At 36.2% G+C, this 25,890-nt stretch overlaps 1 protein-coding gene across 3 annotated transcripts in view; it reads right to left on the reverse strand.

The window, feature by feature from the left end:
- LOC136865996 (PTS-dependent dihydroxyacetone kinase 1, dihydroxyacetone-binding subunit DhaK) overlaps window positions 1-25,890 on the reverse strand; it is a 380,683-nt gene that overhangs the window by 88,670 nt on the left and 266,123 nt on the right. For all 3 annotated transcript variants that reach the window (XM_067142600.2, XM_067142599.2, XM_067142602.2), the window contains one exon: window positions 12,115-12,359. In XM_067142600.2, the coding sequence (XP_066998701.2) occupies window positions 12,115-12,359 (245 nt within the window). The remainder of the gene's footprint in view (window positions 1-12,114; window positions 12,360-25,890) is intronic.

A 25,890-nucleotide genomic window follows, 5' to 3' on the forward strand; every position in this document is an offset into this window, starting at 1 on the left:
CAATTTTAGTGGCGGTGCCAAACACGGTTTTTATATTGTGTTTACGAAGGACCTTGGCAATTCAATCTGTGGTGTTGTGAATGTAAGACAAGTAGGCAGTTTCCTTCACTTCTTCCTTCTGTGAGCTTTGCTTGGTCGTTTCTCTGGGTTGCAGGGCTCTATGAATCTGCAAATCACTGTAACCATTACCCTTGATCGTGACTTTGAGTGTGTCCATCTCCACCTGGATATCTGATGGCTCACAAATGGCTCTTGGCGAGTGTCGTGAGAATGCCTTGTTTATTGCTGGATGGTGGTGAGAATCTGCATGAAGATAGTGATTTGTATGGGTAGGCTTACGATAGACGGTATGTCCTAAGGAGCCGTCTGGTTTCTTTCTTACTAGAACATCCAAGAAAGGAAGGCATCCATCCGACTCCATCTCCATAGTGAATTTAATTGATGTTGCTGATTTAGGTGGTTTAGAAATAGATGAAGTTTTTCAGGACCTTCTGCCCAGACCACAAATGTATCATCAACATATCTCCACTATATCATAGGTTTAAGAGGCGCTGAAGCAATAGCCTCCTCCTCAAAATGCTCCATAAAGAAATTAGCCACTATGGGCGAAAGTGGATTTCCCTTAACCACTCCGTCCGTCATTTCGTAAAAATTCCCACCCCACAAGAAATAGCTGGACATCATGCAGTGGTAAGATAGCTTAGTAATGTCCTCAGGGAACAGGTGTTCAATGAGAGACATGACCGAGTCAATCGGCACTTTAATGAACAAGGACTCCACATTGAAACTCACCAAAAGTGCCATTAGGTTGAAGGGTTATGGTCAACAGGTTGTTGACAAAACATCAAGAGTCCCTGACATATGATTCAGTACGTCCTATGTGTGGCTGAAGCAATTTGCTTAGTATTTAGCCAGAGCATACGTAGGAGAACCTATCGCACTAACATTAAGTCTGAGGGGAACATCTTTTTTATGGATCTTAGGCAGTCCATATAATCTAGGTGGCACTGCATCCCCTGGGAACAGATTTTTAGCCTCATCTTTTGGAGTTGAAGATTGCCTTAAGAGATTCACGGTGGCATTGGACATACGAGTGGTGGGGTCGGGGTCATGAGAGCTCAGTCTGTAAACAGGCTCTGACAATATAGCCGGTATCTTAGTCTTATACTCGTCAGTGTCCATAACCACTGTCGCATTACCCTTATCAGCTGAGAGAATGGTCAGTTCAGAATCATCTCTAAGTTCCTTCAGAGCTCTCCTTTTGCCTCTTGTTAAACTGGGCACGGGTACAACAGCGGACCTTATGAGTCTCACACATTTCTGTCTTAACTCCTTAGCCTCATCTGTAGGTAGTTTGTGGATGGCTACCTCAACGGAAGTAATTAACTCCTCAATGGGAATTTTAGAGGGAGCGACAGCGAAATTAAGACTCCTAGCTAGAACTGCCATTTGGTTCTCGTCCAAGGATTTCTTGGAAAGTCTGACAACAGTTTTACTAGCATCCGGGTTCGTGCGAGAGACTGCCTGTTTCTGAGCTAATTGGAGGCTGCCACCTGACAGAACATCAAGGTACGAATGAGGGGAAAGCCACCGGAGCTTTGAATGCCACGCAAAGACCTGTGGATCAGCATCACCAGGAATGAAGACACTGTCGACCGGACCCAGCGGTCCCACCATGGGAAGGTGGTGGTCCCCGATGGAACCGCCAGGCTACGAACTGTGGACATCGACAGTGCCAACAGGAGGGCTGTGTAACTGAGTTAGTCTTTGTGTGGTTAAATGGTGTGGACCAAGAGAGTGTGACAAAGTGAGGAAATTGTTTCAAGTTATGGGAGGGATATTGACACAAGTGCGATAATAGGTATAAAATGAAAACGATATTCTCTCTCCCATGGGTAACTAATGTAGGTGTCGAGCTTGAATGATGATGATGATGATGATGATTATTATTATTATTATTATTATTATTATTATTATTATTATTATTATTATTATTATTATTATTATTATTATTATTATTATTATTATTATTATTATTTGTATGTATAGCTATGAAGTGTACATCCATTTAGTATTACTATTGTTATTATTTACGTAGTTGAATGATCATATTGTGTGTGAGGTTATGTCATGAACATGTGCTGTACATAGACATGTATATCAGTTCAGTTAATGTAAATACCTGTAAATTAATATTATAATTTATTCTTACCTGTATAATTTGTAATCCATAATTGTGAAACACACTGTAACTTCCAGAATGGTAATATGCATGAGAACAATAGAGAATATTCTATACATTGTAATCTATGTATTGAACACTCTGGAATATTCAAGAAGGTAGTTTTTTGTAATGTATCTTTGTGGAAACCTGGCCAGGATATATATAAAGAGGTGATCTGGACAATGAAGTTAGTTATTGAGAGTTACTGAAGCTATTGTTAAGAGAGTTATGGTGTAGCAAATAATTAATAATCTTAAAAACAGTTGTAGTGTTGACTGTTTTGGTATTAGTAATATTCTTGTAAAGAGACTCTCCAAATTTATTATACCTCACATCACAAAATTAGTTAACAAATCTCTATCAGAGGGTAAAGTACCAGCCAAACTTAAAATTGCCAGAGTTGTACCAATCTATAAAGGCATGGATAAATTTGATGTAAGTAATTACAGACCAATCTCCGTACTACCTCCTTTATCTAAGATTTTAGAACAAGTGGTTAAAAAAAGATTATTAGATTTTTGTTAAATAATAAATATTTTTATCAATTTCAGTATGGTTTCCTACCTCACTCGAGTACCAGTAATGCTATTGAGGATATTATTATTAAACTACAACAAGCTTTAGACTCAGGTATGTTAGCAGCTGGTTTATTTATAGATCTTAAAAGGGCTTTTGACACAGTTGATCATAAAATTTTATTACATAAATTAGACGTAGCAGGCATTAGAGGCATTGCATTGGATTGGTTTGTTGATTACCTCTCTAATAGGGAGCAGTTTGTTACATGTAATAATAATCAGAGTAATGTGAAGGTGATCTCAATTGGTGTGCCTCAGGGTTCTGTGCTTGGGCCTTTATTGTTTCTTATCTTCATTAATGATATTGGTCACCTTAAATTAAATGGAAGACTACCCATTTTTGCTGATGACACTAATATTTTTTATACAGGCTCTAGCAATCATGAACTTGAACAAAATATGCAGCAGGATATTCGATTACTTGAAACATGGCTTAATTCCTACCGATTAACTATCAATCTAACAAAAACAAACTACATAAATTTTCACAAACCTTTATATGTATTAAATTTGGATAAAAATCTGCTTTTCTTCAATCAAAGAGTAATGAAAGTGCACAGTACTAAATTCTTAGGACTGATTATAGATGAAAATCTGTCGTGGAGTAATCACGTGGAGACTATTTGTAATAAAATTATCCCTATGATTGGTATCCTCAGTAGATTGCGATATAAGTTTTCTCGTGGGTTGTTGAAGGGTATTTACTATGCTCTTATTGAAAGCCACATCTCTTATATGATACATGTCTGGGCATGCTGTAATAAAGAATTATTTGGAAAGGTAGAGGTCCTTAGGAAGAGAGCACTAAAAATAATTTTCAAACTGCCCATTCTGACACCGACTAAAGATCTATATAAATATTGTAATATATTATCACTTCCAAACCTCCGCATAAAGGCTTCTATAATTATGATCTATAAAATTCAAAACAAATTAGTCCGCTCAAACACATCAGTAATTACCAATTCACAGATTCATAATTATGAAACAAGAATTATTTATAATATTCACTACAATCAGATTCATTCCACTAGTTATGGTCAAAACTCTCTTTGGCATTTTTCTATAACTATGTATAACTCGCTTCCAAAAAATATAAAAATGTTACCAACTTTATCTATCTTCAAGAGTAATGTAACTAAATACCTGAAGTAGTATGGTAATTATGGTTAGGAAGCTTTGTCCTATCTTATCTCTTACACCATGTTAAATTATATACTTACTGTATTTTATTTTGTAATCAGATTGTGAATATAGCTGCCATTGTCATTTATTTGTATTGCACCAAGAAGAGCCTTGGCTCAGGTGCCTATATTGAAATGAAATAAATAAATAAATAAATAAATAAAAAAATAGCAAGGTTATGCTTGTGATCACGTGTACGACATGCTTTTAAAGCAGTCAACTGTTTTATTTGTGTTTCAGTGTTGTCATCTCGATGTGCAGTGACTGGCATTTATCTTTAAATGGCGGTGTGTGATGTGAATGTTTTGTTTTTGACAACAGTGATTGAGGTTATGTGTGTGTTTTGTAAATACATGTAAATAAATTAATTGTACCAACTGACAGCATCTCATGTGCATCTTTGTGGATACATTATCTTCTCACTGTTTTTCTTTCAAAACCATGTGTTACCAATGATCAGCTCATTTCTTTTACAAAAGTCTACCAAAATATCTCCAGGCTTGTTTCTCTTCCCATATCCAAATGGTCCTTTAATCTCTTCATCTCCTTTTCTTTCCTGACCTACTTGAGCATTCATGTCTATTATGATCACAACTTGTTTGTCCTGTATATGTCCTTCCAGATATTCAAGGTATTCCTCTAGATCTGTGTCTGTATTTCCTGTTTGTGGAGCATACGCTTGAATTATATCTGTAACACCAGTTTCAAGTCTCAATCTGACCTTAATCAACCTGTCATTTATGTTTTCCACCAATTCGAGGTATTCCTTTAGGTCTTTTCTAATTATGAGACCTACACCATTTTTGGCTCCTCTTCCTCCACTATAGTATAAGGTGTATTATAGTTTCCTCTCACCTTTTCCTTTCCATTTAGTCTCACTGATTCCCAGCAATGCTATATCTTTGTCAACCATAAAATCTACAATTTCTTCCACTTTAGTGTCACTACATTGATTATCTTGATGTATTTGGTTGCTGGTCACCCTTTTCTCACATTTCTCCCAGCATCACAAGAACTGCATGTCACTTGTGGGAAACACCCTAGCATTATGCACATCGCTTGTATGGAACGCCCTAGCATTTTCCAAGGCTTCAGTATACTTGTCATCATATAGGTTTTTATTACGATGGGTTCGCCACTTCCAAAGGCATTTTAGAGCTACTGCTAGCCAAAACTTGTAGGCTGCTCCTAAAATTGAGAACAGACGTGTTTTGTAGCTGCTCCTTTGGAGTACAGATGCTACAAAACACTACTACGAAAAAATTCAGAAGACTAAAACTGTCATCGTGAAACAGTTGACTGCTACTGTAGCATGTCCGTATAAACACAACATGAGTTCACAAAAACAACTCAGCTCTCACTCACAATACTGTCTCTTTACATATGTTGCCTGGCCAGGCTTCTAGAAAAATATGATGCAACGTATCTTCTTGTGAATTCTAGTGTCCAATAGCATAGTTATATACAATTTACAAAGTTTATTCCACCTACTCAATACTGTACAATAATTGCAATGTCTATAAATACATTACAATATGTTATCAAGGTACTAGTTTTGACCCTATGTGGGTCATCCTCAGCCTAACTAAGATACACTTATGGATTTGCCAAATCTTTGGATTTAATCAAGTTCCATGTTTATGTTTATTTTTCGGAACCAAACTACAGAACACACATAGTGTCAACTTCATATGACATTAAACTCCGCAGCATAACTTAACAGTTTACAAAAACTAAAGACATATACAAGCTGGACCAACCACCATGGGTATACAACAATGGAGTCATTGTCATTTTAATGGATTTTAAACTGAAATGCAACATCATCATGTACCATATTTTATTTCATATTCATCTGTGCAAGTGTTATAGTGTGTTTTCAAGTTGTTTTAAAGTTATATTTCATATTCATCCATGCAGGTGTTATAGTGTATTTAAAGTTGTTTTAAGGTTATATTGTGTTTGCCCGATTTGACTTGTTGACTGATGATGGCACATAGTTTGGTGCCGAAACTAGTACCTCATGTGAACGATATGTGATTCATTCACGTTAATGAATATCTTTGTATTTGTACCGGGAGGTACACCTCTACGCCTCACATATAAATCTTGCGGCAATAAAACCTCCTCTACAGGAGAAGCACTGAACTTGAAACTAGATCTACTTAAACTTTTACTCAGAAGATGTCACCACCTTAATTTTGTGACTGTGAAGTTTCCAGTACTGTATGAAATTCTACGTGTTTTGTTTACCATATATCAAGAAGTTTGGACTTTCTGCTACAGATGTCACTACAAAAACTATGCTCATGCACTCTGGTGCAAAGTGAAGGAACTTTGTTTGAAGAAATTTTGTATTCATAAGTTTGTTCTTTACTAAATTATGTTCATTCATTTTTGGGTTGGCAATATTGATCTTTTCTTTCTGCCAGTTTTGAATTCAGCCAATCCCTAATTTCTGTAATTAATTTTCGGCCTATCACAGGCTTCTTCTTCGATTTGGTGTGTAACTTTACGCTAGCCAATAAAAGTAAGAGGGTGTGGCTTGATTATTTATGAAAGGTCTCGAACTTTCCCCGAGGGTTTATAAACTGCGGATTTTCACGGCTCTTGCTTCACACAAAATAAATTAGCAGTACCTGAGCAGGTAAGTTGAAACACCATCAGGTCCTACAGTTTTCTTTAATTCCAGAGATATCAGTTTATTGTAAATTTCTGCCTTACTAACGTTTATAACTAAGAGATTGACAGAGAAAGGATAATCATATGACATACTATTACTATTCTGATAAGAAGAATAAACAGATGAAAAGTGTTTAGCAAAACGTTTGACAATATTTTCTCCAGTATCTGCTGTAACCTCATTAAGATGCATTGTTGAAGGAATATTATTACATGACCTTTTAGAACTTAGATATTGCCAGACAGAATTTCTGTGGATTAGAAGTAATACTTTGTTCACAGTTGGAGACATAGTTTGTAGAGCAAGATTTGGATTCAAACTTGCATTCATTTCTTAATTTCGATAAATGCTGATAATCATTATTGAGACCTGATATTTTGAACTGCTTGTGTGCTTTTCTCTTTTCAATAATCAGTGACTTCAATTTATGATTATACCACTTTGGGAATTTGAGTCTTAAAATTCCATATAGGGATATAAAGTTCCATGCCATAATGTCGTATTGAATAGAAGGTTTCTACTGCTTTATCAACTGATATATTTTGAAACATCATCTTCCAGCTGAACTGTGACAGGTAATAATTTAGTCCATTATAGTCACCATTTAAAAAGTCAAAATTAAAACTATTAGCAGGAATTGTATAGCTCATTTATAAGTAAAGAAATCTCTAATGTTGGGTGGGGTCTTTTGAAGGGGACAATACTTTCATTGCTAGATTTTACTTCAATGGGACTGGAGTTACTGAAAACCAAATCAAGAAAGTGATTCAGAAAATTTGGAATAGCATTAAACTGATTTAAACAGAGATAAGAAAATGTGTCTATAACTAAACTTGTCTGCACCGTGTGGTTACCTAATGACACAAGGCCAAAAAATGTTTCTTCATTTACTCTTCAATTAAGATGTGGTAGATTTTAGTCACCGACAAGGAGCAATATATGGTTGTTGAGATTTGACATAATTTTTCAACACCAATGCAATGTTCAAAATATTTTTGGACAGGAGACTTGGGTGGAATGTATACAGCACCAATGATTAATTGTGTGATGTTAAAAGTCAGGGGCACAAACAACTGTTCAACTGTGCTAATGCACGGTATCAGAGCAGATTTAAACCTCTTGCTCATACAGATCATTACACCTCCCTGAGATGCCTTCATACTCATTAAAGAAGACCTATCACATCTGAAAATCGAATATGTTTCAAGTCCTAGTTCATCACTAATTTCATCATTTAAGTTTGTTTCAGTTAATATCATGAAGTCATAGTCAGCTAAACATGAAGAAATTCTAAGTTCAGTTAGCTTGCTCCGAAGTCCATTTACATTTTGATAGTATCCTCTAAAGTGTTCAACTAACCTTTTTATTGATGTCTTTGGTGCTTTCTTTGTATTGTGTATCTGACCTCTGTGAACTGATTCCGTATCTGCATATTGTATTTCACTCCTGATATAGGTTATACTTTCAAAATCATTTTCTGTATCACTTAAGTTTTCACCATTAGGATTAGCAATCCCCCTTATTTTCTAAATTAGTTTTCCGAGAGCATTCTTCGAGACATCCTATTGAGAATTTTGCTAAACTTAGAGATTCTTTGTCATTAAGGTGTAGCCCATCTTTTCTAAAATACTCTCTCTAAGCCAACTATTAGTATCAACAAAAAGGACATCTCCATTATGGCATAACCAGTCAAGAGTGGAGTTTACAGTATCTATATAGTTATAATCAACACCATGCCGATATAAAATGCCACTGAGACAAATCTTTGCTGCTGGAAACCTCCTTTTTATCACAGTAATAAGTCTATCAGTTTCGGCCATTATGTCACTAGATGTTGACAAATTATGAAGGTAATTTGTGCCAATATGAACAATCAGCGTGTCAGGATTTTCTTTAATACTATCATTGTTCACATGTTCTGCAAGTTAACCTACTTGTATTCGACACTGCAGCTGACTGTTAATAAACTTAACCATGATAGGTTAATATTCTGTTTGGTCCATATTGACTAGTCATCATCATCATCATCCTAAACCATCTCCAGTTTCCCGGATGTGGTATATGAGCCTCCTCCATCTCATCCTGTCCTTGTACCATTCTTCCTCCACCAACTTGTCCCAATCATGACCTCTCAGCAGTACATCGCTCTTAACTAAATCTATCCATTTCCTTCGTGGCCTTCCCACGGGTCGTCTTCCTTCTACCTTTCTGTCAAATTCCTTCCTTGCAGTTCTGTTTATTGGCATCCTCTTCATGTGACCAAACCACTTCAGTCTTGATATCTGAATCTTATTGAGGAGAGAATCATCTATTCCTACTTCTTCTCTAATTTTCTCATTCCTAATCTTGTCTTTCGTGGTTTTCTGGATCATAGTGCGTAGGAATTTCATTTCAGCTGCCTGAAGTTTGGAATTATCTCTATTGGTCAGTGTTGTGGTTTTGAGACTGTATGTAAGAATTGGTGTATAATAGGACTTGTACAATATCATTTTTGTTTTCATGGGTATTTGCTCATCCCACAGCAGGTGTCTTACCTGGTGGTAAAATTGTGTTGCCTTATTGATTCGCTTGTTCACCTCATGTTTTGCTAGGTTGTCATTTGATATAACGCTACCCAAGTATTTGAAAACTAGAACGCTGTCCAGTTGAGCTTCATTTAACATGACTATTGGTTCTGCTCCTTCCCCATACACTTTCATCACCACCGTCTTGGTCTTGCTGATGTTTAAACCATATTTCTTAAACTCCTCATTCCAGCTTTGTATTCTCTCTCCCAATTCCTCTTCTGAGTCACTCCAGATCACAACATCATCTGCAAATGTGAAGGCTTTGATATCTCCATGTTCTTTCCTTTTAATAGATTTCATTACTACATCCATTACAATAATAAATAGAAGTGGTGACAATGAGCTGTCCTGCTGCACTCCTCTCTTTGTTTCAAACCAGTCCGACAAACCACATCCTACTTGAATACAGCTTCTGTTCCCACTATACAACATTTTCACTTTGTCTATGAGGCTGTCTCGCACTTGAAGTTCTTTCATGCATTGCCAAATTTTTTCCCTTGGTACACTATCGTATGCTTTCTCAATGTCCAAAAATATTAGAAATAAAGGCTTGTTCTTCTCCCAGTATTTTTCCATTAGCATCCTAATTGCAAATATAAGGTCTGTAGTTGACCTTCCTGGTCTGAAACCATACTGCTCTTCTTCCAAAATTGGTTCAACAATATCTCTGATTCTGGTCTCTATTATTTTTTCCAATATTTTCAAGACATGAGACAGTAGTGTGATTGACTAGTCTGAATGTATAATGTAACTATTTAAAATAGTTTATTTGAATCTGCCTTGATCAATACACTCATTAAATGAAAGAAAAACTATTTATTAAACCAAACATGTTTCAGGAAATCGCAACCATTCCCTTCCACAGTGGTCAGATCAAAGAACAAAACATTATCACACAATCTTTTGTTTTATAATTTAAAGAAGTATTGTCCTAATACACCATATCAAAGAGTAAAAAAAATATTATAAAAATGATCAATACATAAAATTTTGGTTGAATGAATGAGATTACTATATAAATTTAGGATGTTCAAGTTTTTCTCCTTTTCTTATTTTTGCTCCTTAAATGATCATATGCTAGTCTATACAGTGGGTTATCTTCTGCACTTCTCTCATTTAAATTTGATTCAAAATTATTATTTTTTTTTTGTATAAGGTAAATTTCTAAATTTTCCAAAACATTCATTAATTTTCCCTTTTTGGCCGAATGTAATAATTTCATGTCATTGGAAATGTCTGTAAATTTATGACTCATTACAATCATATGTTCTCCCATTGCTGAATATCTTTTATGTTTAACTGCATTAACATGTTCTTTGTACCTTATAACCAAACTTCTACCAGACTGTCCTATGTATCATTGTTGAGATACGTCGATGATATATTTGTTATTATCGATGATCAAAAGGTTAAACCTGATGGTATATTAGAGTATTTAAATACTTTGGATAAACAATTGCATTTTACGATGGAATCTGAAAATGACAGGACTTTAAATTATTTAGATTTAACAGTTACTAGAAATTCTGGTCATTTTTTGTCAAATTTTCAAAAAAGCTACTCAAACAGATACTATTATAAGAAATGACTCCAATCATCCAGGTCAACATACAAAGGCAACATTTTACAGTTTAATTAATAGAGCTATGAACATGTCTAAGAAGAATCATAATAGAGAGATAAATATAATCCATCAAATCACTCATAGCAATGGATATTCCAAAAGATTTATTAATAGAATGATAAATAAAGTGAAAAATGAACCAAAAACAACTTTAATTAAAGAGCAAAAAGAGAAAAAGAAATTTGCAGTTCTAACTTTTCGAAATAAGCATTCTTATCAACTGGCTACAATTTTCAGGAAAAAGAACATCAATGTCACATATAAAATGGATAATAATACTAATAAGATAATTTTCAATTCAGAAAAGATAGAGAATAAATCAGGAATTTACAAATTAACATGCCAAACATGTAAACAAGGATACATAGGACAGTCTGGTAGAAGTTTGGCTATAAGGTACAAAGAACATGTTAATGCAGTTAAACATAAAAGATATTTGGCAATGGGGGAACATATGATTGAAATGAATCATAAATTTACAGACAATTCGAAACCATGCTGCTCTCTTTGGCACAAAAAACTGACCAGGGAAAAGACAGCATTTATGCTTGAAGTCACGACAAGAAAGTAAATACATACTATCAATTTTACAGCGTGCGCATGTGCCTCAAGTGTTTCCAGTGTGAATATACAGCTCAGTCAAAATTGCAGCTAATAGTTCCTAACAACTTTTTTTTTTAAAATTCCTATGATATTTTTGTAAACCACATTCCTGAAATTACTTTCCAAATGGTTGTACTAACTGTACTTACCACACAATGAAAATGCGGTATTAGAATGACTGCGTGACACTGGAGTGATGAAATCTGTAATGCTAAGTTCTAATGTTCTTTAATTAGTGTTATGTATTTTAAATGTGTTTTCTTTGTAATAAGGAAATAACAAGTAGACTTAGAATATGGGATTAAGAAGAGGAGTTTTTTTTTAATACCTAAATTCAACTGATCGCCCAACCAAAGTCCAGTACTTCTGAACACAGGGACGGCAGTCCACTGACATAGGCAGAATGCATGGGAAGCATGGGAAGCATGACCACGGGTGGCCATGTGGCAATGACCCACTGGAGGTTCATGCAGTCTCACATTAACAAATTGGTGTGCCCATCGGTGGGTCACATGGCACTAGATGTAAGATGTAAAAGTACTTGTGTGGAATGAGATACTCTAGTGTTAACCCTCTACATCACCTAGTCCCAGGTGTGGTAACCTCTAGCTACTGCCTGGAAGAAGTTATCATTTGTGTCGGGCACGTACCTTGGGCTCTGTTTCCACTATAGAGATGAAATCACGAGATGTTTTGGGTGCAAGTATGGATTCCACTGGGACAGAGGCAGGACTCCCAGGCCAAGCAGGAGCATCAGTTATATCATCCAGACATCCAAGCCATTTGTCTTTCACTTCTGGAGGCAGTTTTAGTATAGACACTTGTATACCAGCCATATCCAAAGAAGTCATCAGATGTCCAGCGTATATCCGATGGACGGTGATGTCCCGTGCCTCTGGAAAATTTGTATAATTTCATTTTACACAGTACATGATGTGTAGAGCTTGGATTTTTTGTAAGTTGCTTTATGTCACATCGACACAGGTAGATCTTATGGTGACAATGGGATAGGAAAAGGCTAAAAGAGGGAAGAACTGCCTTAATTAAGGTACAGCCCCAGCATTTGCCTGGTGTGAAAATGAGAAACCACAGAAAATCATCTTAGGGCTTCTGCAGTGGGGTTTGAACCCACTATTTTATTTTGTCTTGTAAATATTGATCATTAATATTATTTATTATTTTAAAAAATTAGGATGTGCTGTCCTAACATTGAGGTATTTGGTGTTCTTGTTCTTTTTACTTTTTCTTCTTTTTCAAAATCATTATTGTGCATCTATTATTGTTAGTATTAGGAAATCACTCAACAATTCCTATAGTGTTGGCATATTTCAAAATATGTAATTGTGCAGTCTACGGAAGCTAAATGAATGAATGCAAACTCACAGCTGTGTACCCCTAACCACACGGCCAGCTCGCTCGGTACAGCCTGAATTTGTGTGTATGACCGAATAATAAAATATGCATGCAAATAAGCACAAAAATGCAAAAAATAAATACCATATTATGTAAAAACAAATTAACAAAAATCAAAAGAATTATTTGAAATTTTCAGTCATCAATGATCTGTATTTAGGTCTGCCCAGGTGGCAGATTCACTATAAACTGTTTACCTAGCATTTTCTTAAATGTTTTCAAAGAATTTGTTTTGTAGGAAATCTTATTTGTGGCTGTTATAATATATATATAAATTTGTGCTGTCTACTACTGATTGGATTTACTTTGACTTTACTACAATTTGTGAGGATTCCCTAGTTTTGCTTATAATCTTAACTGCATAATATTATTTCACAACAAACATGGATATGCCTGACATATGCAAATTTTTATTTGATACTCAATTGACTGCAGATATTTTATTTATTAATTACAGAACAAGTTGGCTGCGCTATTCAGGTCATGTAGCTGAAAGCTTGCATTCAGGACATAGTAGGTTCGAACCTTACCTAATGTGAACATAGGAAACCGTGGATAAACACCTTTAGGTCTGCCATTGGTGCTACTCTTCTCTTTAGGTATTTTCAGCAAATGAACACTTTAAAATGAGATGCAGACTACTAAAGAAACAATTAACAGGTTAACAGAACAGACTCCTCTTATGTCATGAAAGGAATGAAGGAAAATCCCATCCCCTCTCTTTTGCCCAAGCTGTCTGCTTATATTGTAAGTGGTAAAAGGAAAGTCATAACTCAGAGTTGAAAATAGCAAGTTTTTTCAGCTGGCAAAGGATGTCCTAATACACTGACAAAATCAATTTTGTCTAGATAATTGAAATTATCCTTGAGGCAGGATTTGGGACAGCAGTGGGGAAATGATGAAAGCCTCTTCATTTATTGTTTTAAAAAATTATTTGTGTCGTGTAAGATGTCTGTTTTGGATTTTGAACATTGGAAGAAAACTGTTTTGACATTTTTTTTTGGTGTGGAAAATTCATAATTTTCTGTTTTTAGAAGCACATTTCCTGTTGCTTCCTGTTGCGCAAAAGACTTTTCTGGATCATCAAGAATGAAGAGACCTTTGATTGGTCAAAATAAGCTTAATTATTATTGGTGAATGTGAAAGTCGAGAGTAAATTCCGTATCCTAATTGGTTACTTTGGTGCTTGCACCATTTCCTGTTTCTTGATCTCATCGCTCCTTGGTGGGAGTGAGGTAGCCTCCGTGTCTTTGCTTCTTGACCATCTTTGGGAGCGGTCATGCTCCTGCATCGATACCATCGTGGGATACCAGTCTCGGGGTGAGCACTATTTCTTCTTGTTTTTCGGACATTAACATCATTTAAATGTAATTATTTCTTTTATAGCGCAGGAGTTTATCCTCAGGATTCACGTTCATCACTAAAATTGTTGTAATGACTTAGCTTTTGAGCCAAGCTCACATCAGTTTGTTTCTGGAGGCAATTTCCTTTTCCTTTTTTAACCTTGTAACTAACATGTAACTTAACTTTTTCTCGGGTTGCCTCCTGTAGTTCAGTTTCTCTTAACACACGCACCTAAAATCAATGTTCTTTACCGGAAGCGTTTTAGGTACTGATACTAGTTTTCGATGCCTCTGTGTTAAGATTTTATTTTTTTCCGTATCTCAATTTGTGTAATGGGGATTAGCCCTCATTTAAATCAGCATACGTAATTGTACTTTTTGAGTGTAACTTAAAATTTTTGTTTGTACGCAACGCATATCGGCAGGAGCAGTTAAAATTTTAATGTTGTAAATGAGTTTGTTTAGTTCTTTCGTTGATTTTTTTGGTTTGTTCTTTTATTAATTTATTTGGTTTAATTCACTAAAATGTCAAGGGCAATTACCATCTTTTAATTCTTTACCTGTAATGAATACAGTCCATTACCTCGTAGGGTCTATGCTGTTTTCCACATCCTTTTTGTAGTTGTCATGTTTTCCAACCTGTTTTTTAAATTTTATGCTACTATGAGTCTATGAACCTTGAGTTTGTTCTAATGTTTTTATTGTGTTTTTAAATTCATACAATTTATCGTAAACTTTTTATTATTTTATTGTTATTATCATTATTTCATTTATGTAATCAATCAATAACACTGTAACAATCCTTAACTTCAAACTTATATGCTGGAATACAATGTTATGTTTAGAATTTGCAATGACACCAGTAACTGTCAAAATATGCATTTTCAAACAATCCAGACCCTACTCATCAGATATAAATAAAGATATGCCTGTAAATAATAATCTTGTCTTTTCATTGATGTTATTGGTTGTGTCTTCCTGCATATTTAAATATCTATTGTACCAGCCTGCCATCCCATCTGTTGCCACAAAAAAACCTTCCATTCCTTCTGGTTATATGACCACACAATGCTTAGTTTCTATACTCAGCAACTTCTTCTGATAAATACTCAGGTAAGAAAACTAACAGGAGTGAAATAGATATATACCTAACACCATGTTTGCCAGCAGCGACACCAAGTCATACACTACACAAGGTCATCATGATTGTTACACTTCATTCGACATCATCTACCTGCTTCAATGCATACAATGCTCAGCTTTCTGCATTGGTTTAACTATGAACATTCTAGCCAAATTAATATTCAGCCACTGCAGTATCTGCAAAACCCATGCCTTGGAACTTCCTGTGCACCTTAGCTCCATCAAACCACATTTGATGATTGTTTCATAGTTAAAGTCCTTAAATATCCATCCTCATCAGCCCATCCTCCTGTCCATTCAGATTGCAAACTTGGACATCAACTGGTGTTCAGGTCTAGGGGAGCACCAAGTCTTAATATTAGATAACTGCTCCTTCTTTCCATTTTCTGCTTTGCCTCCCCCTCCCTTTATCTCACAAGAATGTCTACTTGTCAGCAATGATCACCACCATTTCTATTTTATCCTCCCCTCAAGAAGGCTGTAACCTACAATTTCTGAACCCCTCTTTTGTATGTACTCTATCCACACTGCAAGTCTTCTTATTACAGATGTTTTTCATTACCTGATATGCTCTCTCAAATCTTCATATCCTGACACTGATAGCCACCTCTTCTAGTCAATTCTGCTGGTTAACTTCTCCCAGATACTTGAACTTTTCAACCTGTCCAATCTTCTCATAGTTTGTGATCATTCAATCTGGTATATTACTGATATTTGTCATGTATTTTGTCTTCTCAGAGGAGACCTGTAGTCTTACCCTCTCAGCAATATTTTCAGATAATTGATCTGTATTGCTTAACTGATGTTGGCAAATATGGTCAAGGCATCCGCAAAGACCAGATGGTGAACACACATCCATTTGAGTTTGGGAACTGATCTTTGTTCTCTTTTTCTTGGCTCAACATATTCCTCCATTCCTGAATGACTGTCTGCAAGACACAGATGAAAGGAAATGGAGAGTGTAAGTCACCTTGTCTGTTTTGATCTGAAATTGTTCCCGGACCTCATCCATGAATTTCACCTTTGACATAATGTTGATACTGTAAATGTTTGTTTAATCAGATTTCTGGATGTGTCATACACCCTAAATTCTTCCAGAAGTCAATAATGACTCTCTGTCAATTAAATCATATAATTTCTTTAAATCAATAAACACGGCTGTGTAACGGTAACCTAGAAAATTTGAGAATTGATAGATCACATTTTAAATTAAAAAAACTGTTTGTGCATAAAGGTCCCATTTGCATATTTAGGAACCATACTTACGTACCTTAAACATTGAGTCATCCTGTAATGGATTTTAAATTACTCGTTGCATGGTACGATGTATTTTGCGGCTCATTTATGCCTTCATATAACTGTCGGCGTTTCAGTGAGTTTGAACATCGAGATTGTATTGCCTTATCCTCCGATCGGTTATGATACGTTTTCTAGCGGCCGGCTTGGTACTTGGCTTCCTGGTCACTAGTATGTGCTGCTCTCTAGCCTCGAGAAGATGAGCTTGCTATGCGATAAACGACGTAATTCGACAATGAACGAGGAAGGCAGTTGTTTTTCCTGATTATTAGATTGAAGAAGACACATTGCAAGCTACTCTCTGGTTGTGCATTAACGGATAAGATTACTCACTCGAGGACAGTGAAAATGGTGTTGGGACTAGATCCAGGATAATGGATTATCCATCTGGGCCATAAGGCCCGAAGACTTGGTTTGTTTTAATTTAATCAGTTACTATTCTCCGACCTTGTGAGTATACTTCAATGATCTTTCCTACTGGGCTAATCTAGTCAACGAAATTTACTATTTCGTGGTGTTAAGAGAAATGGGAAACTTTCGGCGTTACTATGTGTGAAAATTATGAATCCAATCTTTCGGATTTTTGGGATTCGGAAATATTTGAGAAACAGGTCGTGATCCTGACTATGTAATGTTCAATTATCATTGGGGTTTCAATTGTAATTTGTAATAATGTAATTAATTTTAGCTTCTTGATACAGTTATTTAAAGTTTCATGGACGTAAGAGAACAAATCTATGTAGAGGAGCTCCTAAGAAGAGTGATAATGTACATAGCATCACTATAACTTATAAGGTGGTTTAATTTCTTTTTCCTTAATTTATTTTAATAAATGATGTTTATTATTTGAAGATTTTCAAACCACCATTTGAGGTAGTAAAATATTTAGGAGAAAGCTTTTCTAATGAATTCCTCGGTACATTCGAGTAGCCATTTTGATTATTGTGGTGGTCATGTGTTATGCAGCCATGTAATAGAATGCAAACGGTTGGTGGGCGTTGCTCTGTTGTGTCTGACATATGAGTATCGGTTAATTATTGATGACACTTGACATTCGTCTGTTGGGCATATGATTTTTCGTGCGTGCTGGTCACTTTCTGCAGTCTTGTGATACTAACGTAATTAAAGTAACGCTTGGAAGAGTGATATTGATTTATTTGTCCTCCTTGTGGGTTTTATTTGCATGTTTATTGATTTTCTTCTCCCAGATAATTGAAGTTGCGTGAAGTTGGTGGTTGATGACCGTTTTCATGCATCAAAGATAACCAAGATAGTGCATTAGAAAGGTTTTCAGGTGGTATCCTGTGATTACCGTTCAATAATTGTAATAATTGGTGTTAATAATTTTTAATTTCTTAATTAATCTTCAATTAATTGATATTTGATAAATTTTAGTTTGTAGATGTTTTGGCAAGGTCGGAAGTCTGTTTTGATTAATTTAGGTTCTATTAAAGTTTTCTTTCAAAAAAATCAACTCTGAGGATTTGTTATTTCAGCCAATTATTAATTAAACTTAGTTTTAATTGATTCACTCGGCCTCTTGTGCCCTTGCTTCTACAAATCGCGACGGCCTTTTCCTTGGGATTTCTGGGTATGTGTTCTGGTTATTATAATTCTTGTTTGCTTGTTATTATCCCAGGTCGTACCAAACACTCTTACTTATTGATATTACTGTGTTGTGAGAGTGTGTTTGGTAGCAGAGCGTGGTTGCCTGAACAACTACATTCTGATAATTTTGTGGGGGCATATTTCCTTTTCATGTTTCTTGTGGCTCTATAGGCTATTTTTGCCAGGTCATAATTATCACATTGGCTGAAATAATAAGTGGGATTGGGACTAGAAATTTAAAGTTGTGAAGAGAAAGGCAGGATTGTATTGGTTGGTGATTTCTGGGTTTTCTCTTGCATATTGATATAGGTGCCCGCTGTGTGTTGTTGCCGAGAATGTTACAGAAAGGAGAGCTGTTATATGAACTCGAGGTCCATGGGCTGGTGTCCACCGGATTTATGGAGGGTGACATTGCCTTACTACTGGCTTCCCTTGATTCTCCTGTTAAACCAGGTGACATGAGCATTGAATTGGGTGAATCAGTGCATTCTGTATCTATTTCTGTAAATGAATTGTTAGTTTTCATGAAGCAGATTAAGGAATTTCAACCATCAGATTATCAGATAAGGAGATTAAAGGCTAGAACTAATCACTTTATCAACAGGATTCAGGATTTAATGTCTCTTAGTCCTGAAGGTGAGTTGATGTCTCAGTGCACTTCATTGTTAACGTCAGTAATTAATGTTTCTATTGAACTTGATCTTATGATTAGGGCGAAAAAGGTTGGTCAATTGTCATTGAGTGATGAGACTAGAATTAATGAACGTAATTGCCTAGGTGAAGCTAATGAGCCTATTACTCCTCAAACTGTTAGTAACCCGTCATCTCACTGCTGTGGGCTCAGTCCTGCATTAGAGAATTTATTAATCAGGTCATGTTCTACTCCTAATTCAATTAAGGATCTCTTCAAAAACATAAGTCTTCTCTGTGGATTCTATTGATGAACCGATCAGATTAATGCGCTTTATGATAGAATTAACTGAGCCGGCTAACGTATATTGCATGGATGCAATTGGAATTTTTAGGGTATTATTTCCCAACTGTGAAGGAGTTCTAAAAAGATAAATTTCAAAGGCTATAAGTAATAATTTAAGTGTAACCAAATTTCATGAATTGATCATGGCAAGGTTTATTCCGTCGCTTGCATTACAAAGTCTAGTTCCAAAACATTGTTTAAGGACGCAGTTCTTGCACGAAAGTATATTTTCCTATGTCCTGGATTTAAAGTTTTATTGTGAAGTATTTAAAATCATGGTACCAGAAGGAGAGATGGTAGCTCGAATCCTTAAAGGTATTACACCTGAATATAGATCCTTTTCATCATTGACTAAGAGCCCTAGTAATTTCGCAGAACTTGAGGAAGCTTGTACCTTTGCCGAGGACGTAAAACATGGAGATGAGTCTCGGCACACTAGGTATCCACCTCCCTGTGTTTCTTATAAGCCTAATAATATCTCCACTCATCCTGTCATCCCTTCTTCATCCAAAAAATGCTATGCTTGTGGATCTAGGGATCACCTAAGGAATAATTGCCCTTCCGAGAGAAGACGAGGTACATTGAGTCAAGGACAAAATGGTAGTTGCTATGTTTGCGGATCTAAGTCGCATATGAAAAGACAGTGCCCTAAACTGGGGAATGGTAATTCTCGATGACCAATTGATGTACCCAGTGCAGATAAGGAGAGCTTGTTGGTTGAAGGTCATGCGGATAATAAGGTTCCCTTTCCTCAAACGCTAGGTATTTCTAGTAATGTCGTTCCGAGAACTTCGACCATTTTCCTTGAAGTCAATAATGAACCTGCATTGGGGTTGATCGATTCTGGTAGTGTTGTATTACTTATGAGTGAGGAATGGTATCTGAAGATGAAAGGCTGTTGCAATTTACCTGAAATTAGGGCTTCTAATCTTAATTGTGTGACTGCTAATGGAGACAGATTGAGGATTCAGGGTTCCATTTCAATCAAAATCAGAATTGCTGAATTCACTTGGAAAACAGATTGTCTTGTGGCCTCTGATTTATCTTACCAAATAATTTTAGGTGCTGATTTTATGGGCAAGGTTGGAATGATTTTGAATTTACAAGATAGAAATTTAAGCTTCAAGTTTTGTCCTGGTAGAAATTTCAATTTTCACGAGGATGTAATGTTTCAAAATTATCCTGCTTGTGCCTTGGATGAGGATATTGAGGAAAGTGAAAGTGACAAGTTAGATCTTGATCACCTGCCTCACGACCAAGCTTGTAAAATTTGTGATCTTTGTGCGATGTATCCTGAGGTCTTCACTGATAAGCTGGGGTTGACTAATGTTCTTAAATACCACATTGATGTAACAGACAAGATTCCCATTAGATCTCCTCCCTATAGGTTAGCCCCACCTAAGATGGTGGAATTAAAGAAAATCATTGATAAGATGCTCCAGGATGGTGTCATTAGACCTTCTATCTCCCCATATTCGTCCCCGATGTTTCTGGTACCCAAGGCATCTGGAGGTTACAGGCCAGTAGTTGATTACAGAGAATTAAATTGTAAGATCGTCATGCTATCAGTGTCTTTACCTGATCTGCACACTTGCTTCTCTTGGTTCCATGGTGCTAATTATTTTTCGACCTTCGATTTGAATCAGGCATACAACCAGGTGCCTCTAGATGAGGAATCTATTCCCCTCACGGCTTTTGCCATCAATTGGAACTTGTATGAGTACACGGTGATCCCTTTTGGATTGTCGACTGGAGCGGCCGTGTTAACACTATTACTGGATTCTGTGTTTGGGGACGTGAAATTTAAGTTTGTAATAAATCACCTTGATGACCTGGTCGTGTATTCAGCAAATTTTGAAGATCATCTCAAGCATGTACAGGAGGTAGTTGAAAGATTGAAGAAAGCAGGTTTAATAGTCAAGCTTTCTAAAACCAACTTTGCCAAATCTCAGATCTCTTTCCTGGGTCACAGGGTGTTTCCATTGATCATGCCCGTACTCAAGCTATTTATGATTTTAAACCTCCTAAAGATGTAAAAGGAATTGCCAGATTCATTGGCATGACCAATTTCTTCAGAAAGTGTGTTCCTAATTATGCAGAAATTGCTGCTCCTTTGAATTCCTTACGTAGAAAAGATGTCAAATTTGTGTGGGAATATCCTCAACAAAGAGGGTTTGAGGCCTTGAAAAAAGCTCTTAGTAATGCTCCAATTCTTGCTATTCCTGATTTCAATAAACGGTTCATAATCCAAACTGATGCCTCTGGGAAGGCTATTGTGGGAGTCTTATTGCAAGAGTCAGAAATGGGTAGACGACCTATCGCCTATGCGTCTAGGTCTCTCTCTCCTCTGGAAAGGAAGTATTCTATCTACGAATTGGAGTGTCTAGCGGTACTATTTTCATTGGAGAAATTCCGTGTTTATGTGGAGCACGTTAATTTTGATTTAGAGACCGATAATGAGGCTCTTTCATGGGTTCTGAAAAGGCCCAAAAGGACGGGAAGACTAACAAGGTGGGCGCTGAGAATTTCTGACTTCAATTTTAATGTTTGGCACATTCGTGGAACAGAAAATGTAATCGCTGACGGGCTTAGTCGCATGTTTGATGGAGAGGAGATTGGTGAAAAGTCGGAAGAGAAGTGTATAACTCAAGTTGGTTTGGTAACAGTGCGTCCTATTTTGACTAATCTTCCCATGTTGTATCAAGATATTGGTCTGCACCAAAATGATGATTCTCAGTTGGGAGAAATTCTGGAAAGAATTAAGTCTGGTGAAATTATCAATCCCTGTTCCTTAGTAAAAGGCGTACTCTGTTGTCAATTCCATCATGATAAAAAGATAAAGATCGTTGTACCCAAGGTTTTGATTCCTGCCAAATTTCAATATTATCATGATAGTCCCACTGGTGGACATTTGGGTAACTTCAAAACTAGGTCGAAAATAAGGGAGTTCTTTATTTGGAAAAACATGGATCGGGACATCAAGTCCATGGTTAAGTCTTGCAAGAGTTGCGCTATTAGTAAACCTAACCTAAACAAACGTGTAGGGTTGTTGTCATCGAACCAACATTATACATAACACTAAAACAGTCAATAATAACAATAAATACAACCAATCAGGTGTCTACCGTATCAAATGTAACAACTGTGACACAAGTTACATAGGACGTACAGGCAGAAACTTCACCATCCGTTACAATGAACATATAAATGCAGTAAAACATAACCATTTCTCATCAATAGGCCAACATGTAGAAGAATCCAAGCATAGTTTCACAGACATCAATAACGACATGACGATACTAAACATGAACTCCAAGGGCCCACTGCTCAACATAACCGAAGATTTCTACGTTTCTTTAGACCAATCATAACATTAATGATATTACTGAAAAAACCAGCATCATTTTTGACAAAGCCATTCCGGCACTAAAGAATGATTACCTCAAAATAGTAAACACACGCTCCAACAAACCAACGAATCACAAGCCCGACCCCGCCTCTACTTCCCAACGGCCACTCCTTCTTCCCCTCCACCTACATCCCGCTCCACAGCTAATATGAGCCCCAGACGCACTCGCAGTAGAACACAACAAGCCTTCAAACACATCGGCACAAGACTTCCACAACAACTAAAGTAAGTACTCTTTCCATACACACACCAGGCATTCCTTCATACACACACCACCGGTATACTTATATTACCTTATCTTTACAGACTACAACCACAAACGTAGACGAGAGAGGTGTTGCCACCAACTACTTCTAATTCAAACTCAAGACCTGCTGTTTACTATATTAAAACTTACCAAGTACATTACAAGGTGGAATATATAACACAATATAAAAAATTTCTTCATGACAAAGGTCCAAATCAATATGACGCATAGCAGCTTCAGAACTTTCTCGAAGATTACCATACACAGCTAAAATCAACATAACATAAAAGCAAAGGAACTACACAGAAGATAGAAGAATGGAACCTATGTAACATGAACTAAAAATTTTTAACAAGTGTCTACCTATACTTACCAAATTTTAATGTGGTAAACTTTTTAAGTGTTTTATATTATGACCCATATGTTTTAATATGTCCTACATACTCATGTTCTAACTTATTGTAACTTTTTACCTTGACTACTGATATTTTAATTACATGCTACTGTATACATTTCCATCCCCCATTAGACATCCGGATGTCTAATACAATAACAACTTGTGAATTGTCTAATGGCTGGAAACAAACCATGTACTAGCTGATGATGGCCATTAAAGAGCCGAAACCGGTACTAGTTTAATCTATTTAAAATAAATTGTGTATTGATTGGTGGAAAAACACATTTCTTATCTATATAATGTAGAATTTGTTGCACTGACTTATTATTTGAAGATGCTTATGATTCCTTATTTATCTTATTTTCTCTTTTTCTTTTCCTTTTCTCTGTGTTTTCTTTAAAAAAAAAAGAATTTGGTGTAATACCATTATCATCCAAGAAGTCATGCCTTCCTCTGTAATTGAAGCCCCGAATTAAGTTTAAGAGAGAATTAATACTATGTTTTAAGTATGTATGACCTGTCTTCTTCGTGTAGGATATATCTGTGAAATCTTGTTATGTTTGAGCGAACTCCAATTACTTGTGTACTACTCGTGCTGCATTAACTGTTTTGGTGTTATGAGAACATTTCAAGCAAGATAGGCGTCCTGGTTATATGCAGTGTGGAGCTATGGACTTAAATGAACTTTAACGAACTGGGAGAGATCAGTATCGCTTCATTATGCATGACCCTAAGTATATCTCAACTAACTTTGAGACATGTAAATGTTGATTACCGCAAGAAAGAACATTTTCTTATATATTACTGGGATAAGCTGATTGTTTTCATCGAGCTTGCTTGTTATGTCCCACCCCATGTTGATCCTTCCGAGGGGGAGGCTGTAATGGATTTTGAATGACTCGTTGCATGGTACGATGTATTTTGCGGCTCATTTATGCCTTCATATAATCGTCGACGTTTCAGTGAGTTTGAACATCGAGATTGTATTGCCTTATCCTCCGATCGGTAATGAAACGTTTTCTAGCGGCCGGCTTGGTACTTGGCTTCCTGGTCGCTAGTATGTGCTGCTCTCTAGCCTCGAGAAGATGAGCTTGCTATGCGATGAACGGTGTAATTCGACAGTGAACGAGGAAGGCAGTTGTTTTTCCTGATTATTAGATTGAAGAAGACACATTGCAAGCTACTCTCTGGTTGTGCATTAACGGATAAGATTACTCACTCGAGGACGGTGAAAATGGTGTTGGGACTAGATCCAGGATAATGGATTATCCATCTGGGCCATAAGGCCCGAAGACTTGGTTTGTTTTAATTTAATCAGTTACTATTCTCTGACCTTGTGAGTATACTTCAATGATCTTTCCTACTGGGCTAACCTAGTCAAAGAAATTTACTATTTCGTGGTGTTAAGAGAAATGGGAAACTTTCGGCGTTACTATGTGTGAAAATTATGAATTCAATCTTTCGGATTTTTGGGATTCGGAAATATTTGAGAAACAGGTCGTGATCCTGACTATGTAATGTTCAATTATCATTGGGGTTTCAATTGTAATTTGTAATAATGTAATTAATTTTAGCTTCTTGATACAGTTATTTAAAGTTTCATGGACATAAGAGAACAAATCTATGTAGAGGAGCTCCTAAGAAGAGTGATAATGTACATAGCATCACTATAACTTATAAGGTGGTTTAATTTCTTTTCCTTAATTTATTTTAATAAATGATGTTTATTATTTGAAGATTTTCAAACCACCATTTGAGGTAGTAAAATATTTAGGAGAAAGCTTTTCTAATGAATTCCTCGGTACATTCGAGTAGCCATTTTGATTATTGTGGTGGTCATGTGTTATGCAGCCATGTAATAGAATGCAAACGGTTGGTGGGCGTTGCTCTGTTGTGTCTGACATGTGAGTATCGGTTAATTATTGATGACACTTGACATTCGTCTGTTGGGCATATGATTTTTCGTGCGTGCTGGTCACTTTCTGCAGTCTTGTGATACTAACGTAATTAAAGTAACGCTTGGAAGAGTGATATTGATTTATTTGTCCTCCTTGTGGGTTTTATTTGCATGTTTATTGATTTTCTTCTCCCAGATAATTGAAGTTGCGTGAAGTTGGTGGTTGATGACCGTTTTCATGCATCAAAGATAACCAAGATAGTGCATTAGAAAGGTTTTCAGGTGGTATCCTGTGATTACCGTTCAATAATTGTAATAATTGGTGTTAATAATTTTTAATTTCTTAATTAATCTTCAATTAATTGATATTTGATAAATTTTAGTTTGTAGATGTTTTGGCAAGGTCAGAAGTCTGTTTTGATTAATTTCGGTTCTATTAAAGTTTTCTTTCAAAAAAATCAACTCTGAGGATTTGTTATTTCAGCCAATTATTAATTAAACTTAGTTTTAATTGATTCACTCGGCCTCTTGTGCCCTTGCTTCTACAAATCGCGACGGCCTTTTCCTTGGGATTTCTGGGTATGTGTTCTGGTTATTATAATTCTTGTTTGCTTGTTATTATCCCAGGTCGTACCAAACACTCTTACTTATTGATATTACTGTGTCGTGAGAGTGTGTTTGGTAGCAGAGCGTGGTT

Source organism: Anabrus simplex, chromosome 3, assembly GCF_040414725.1.
Source record: "Anabrus simplex isolate iqAnaSimp1 chromosome 3, ASM4041472v1, whole genome shotgun sequence".
Taxonomy (NCBI): Eukaryota; Metazoa; Arthropoda; class Insecta; order Orthoptera; family Tettigoniidae; genus Anabrus; species Anabrus simplex.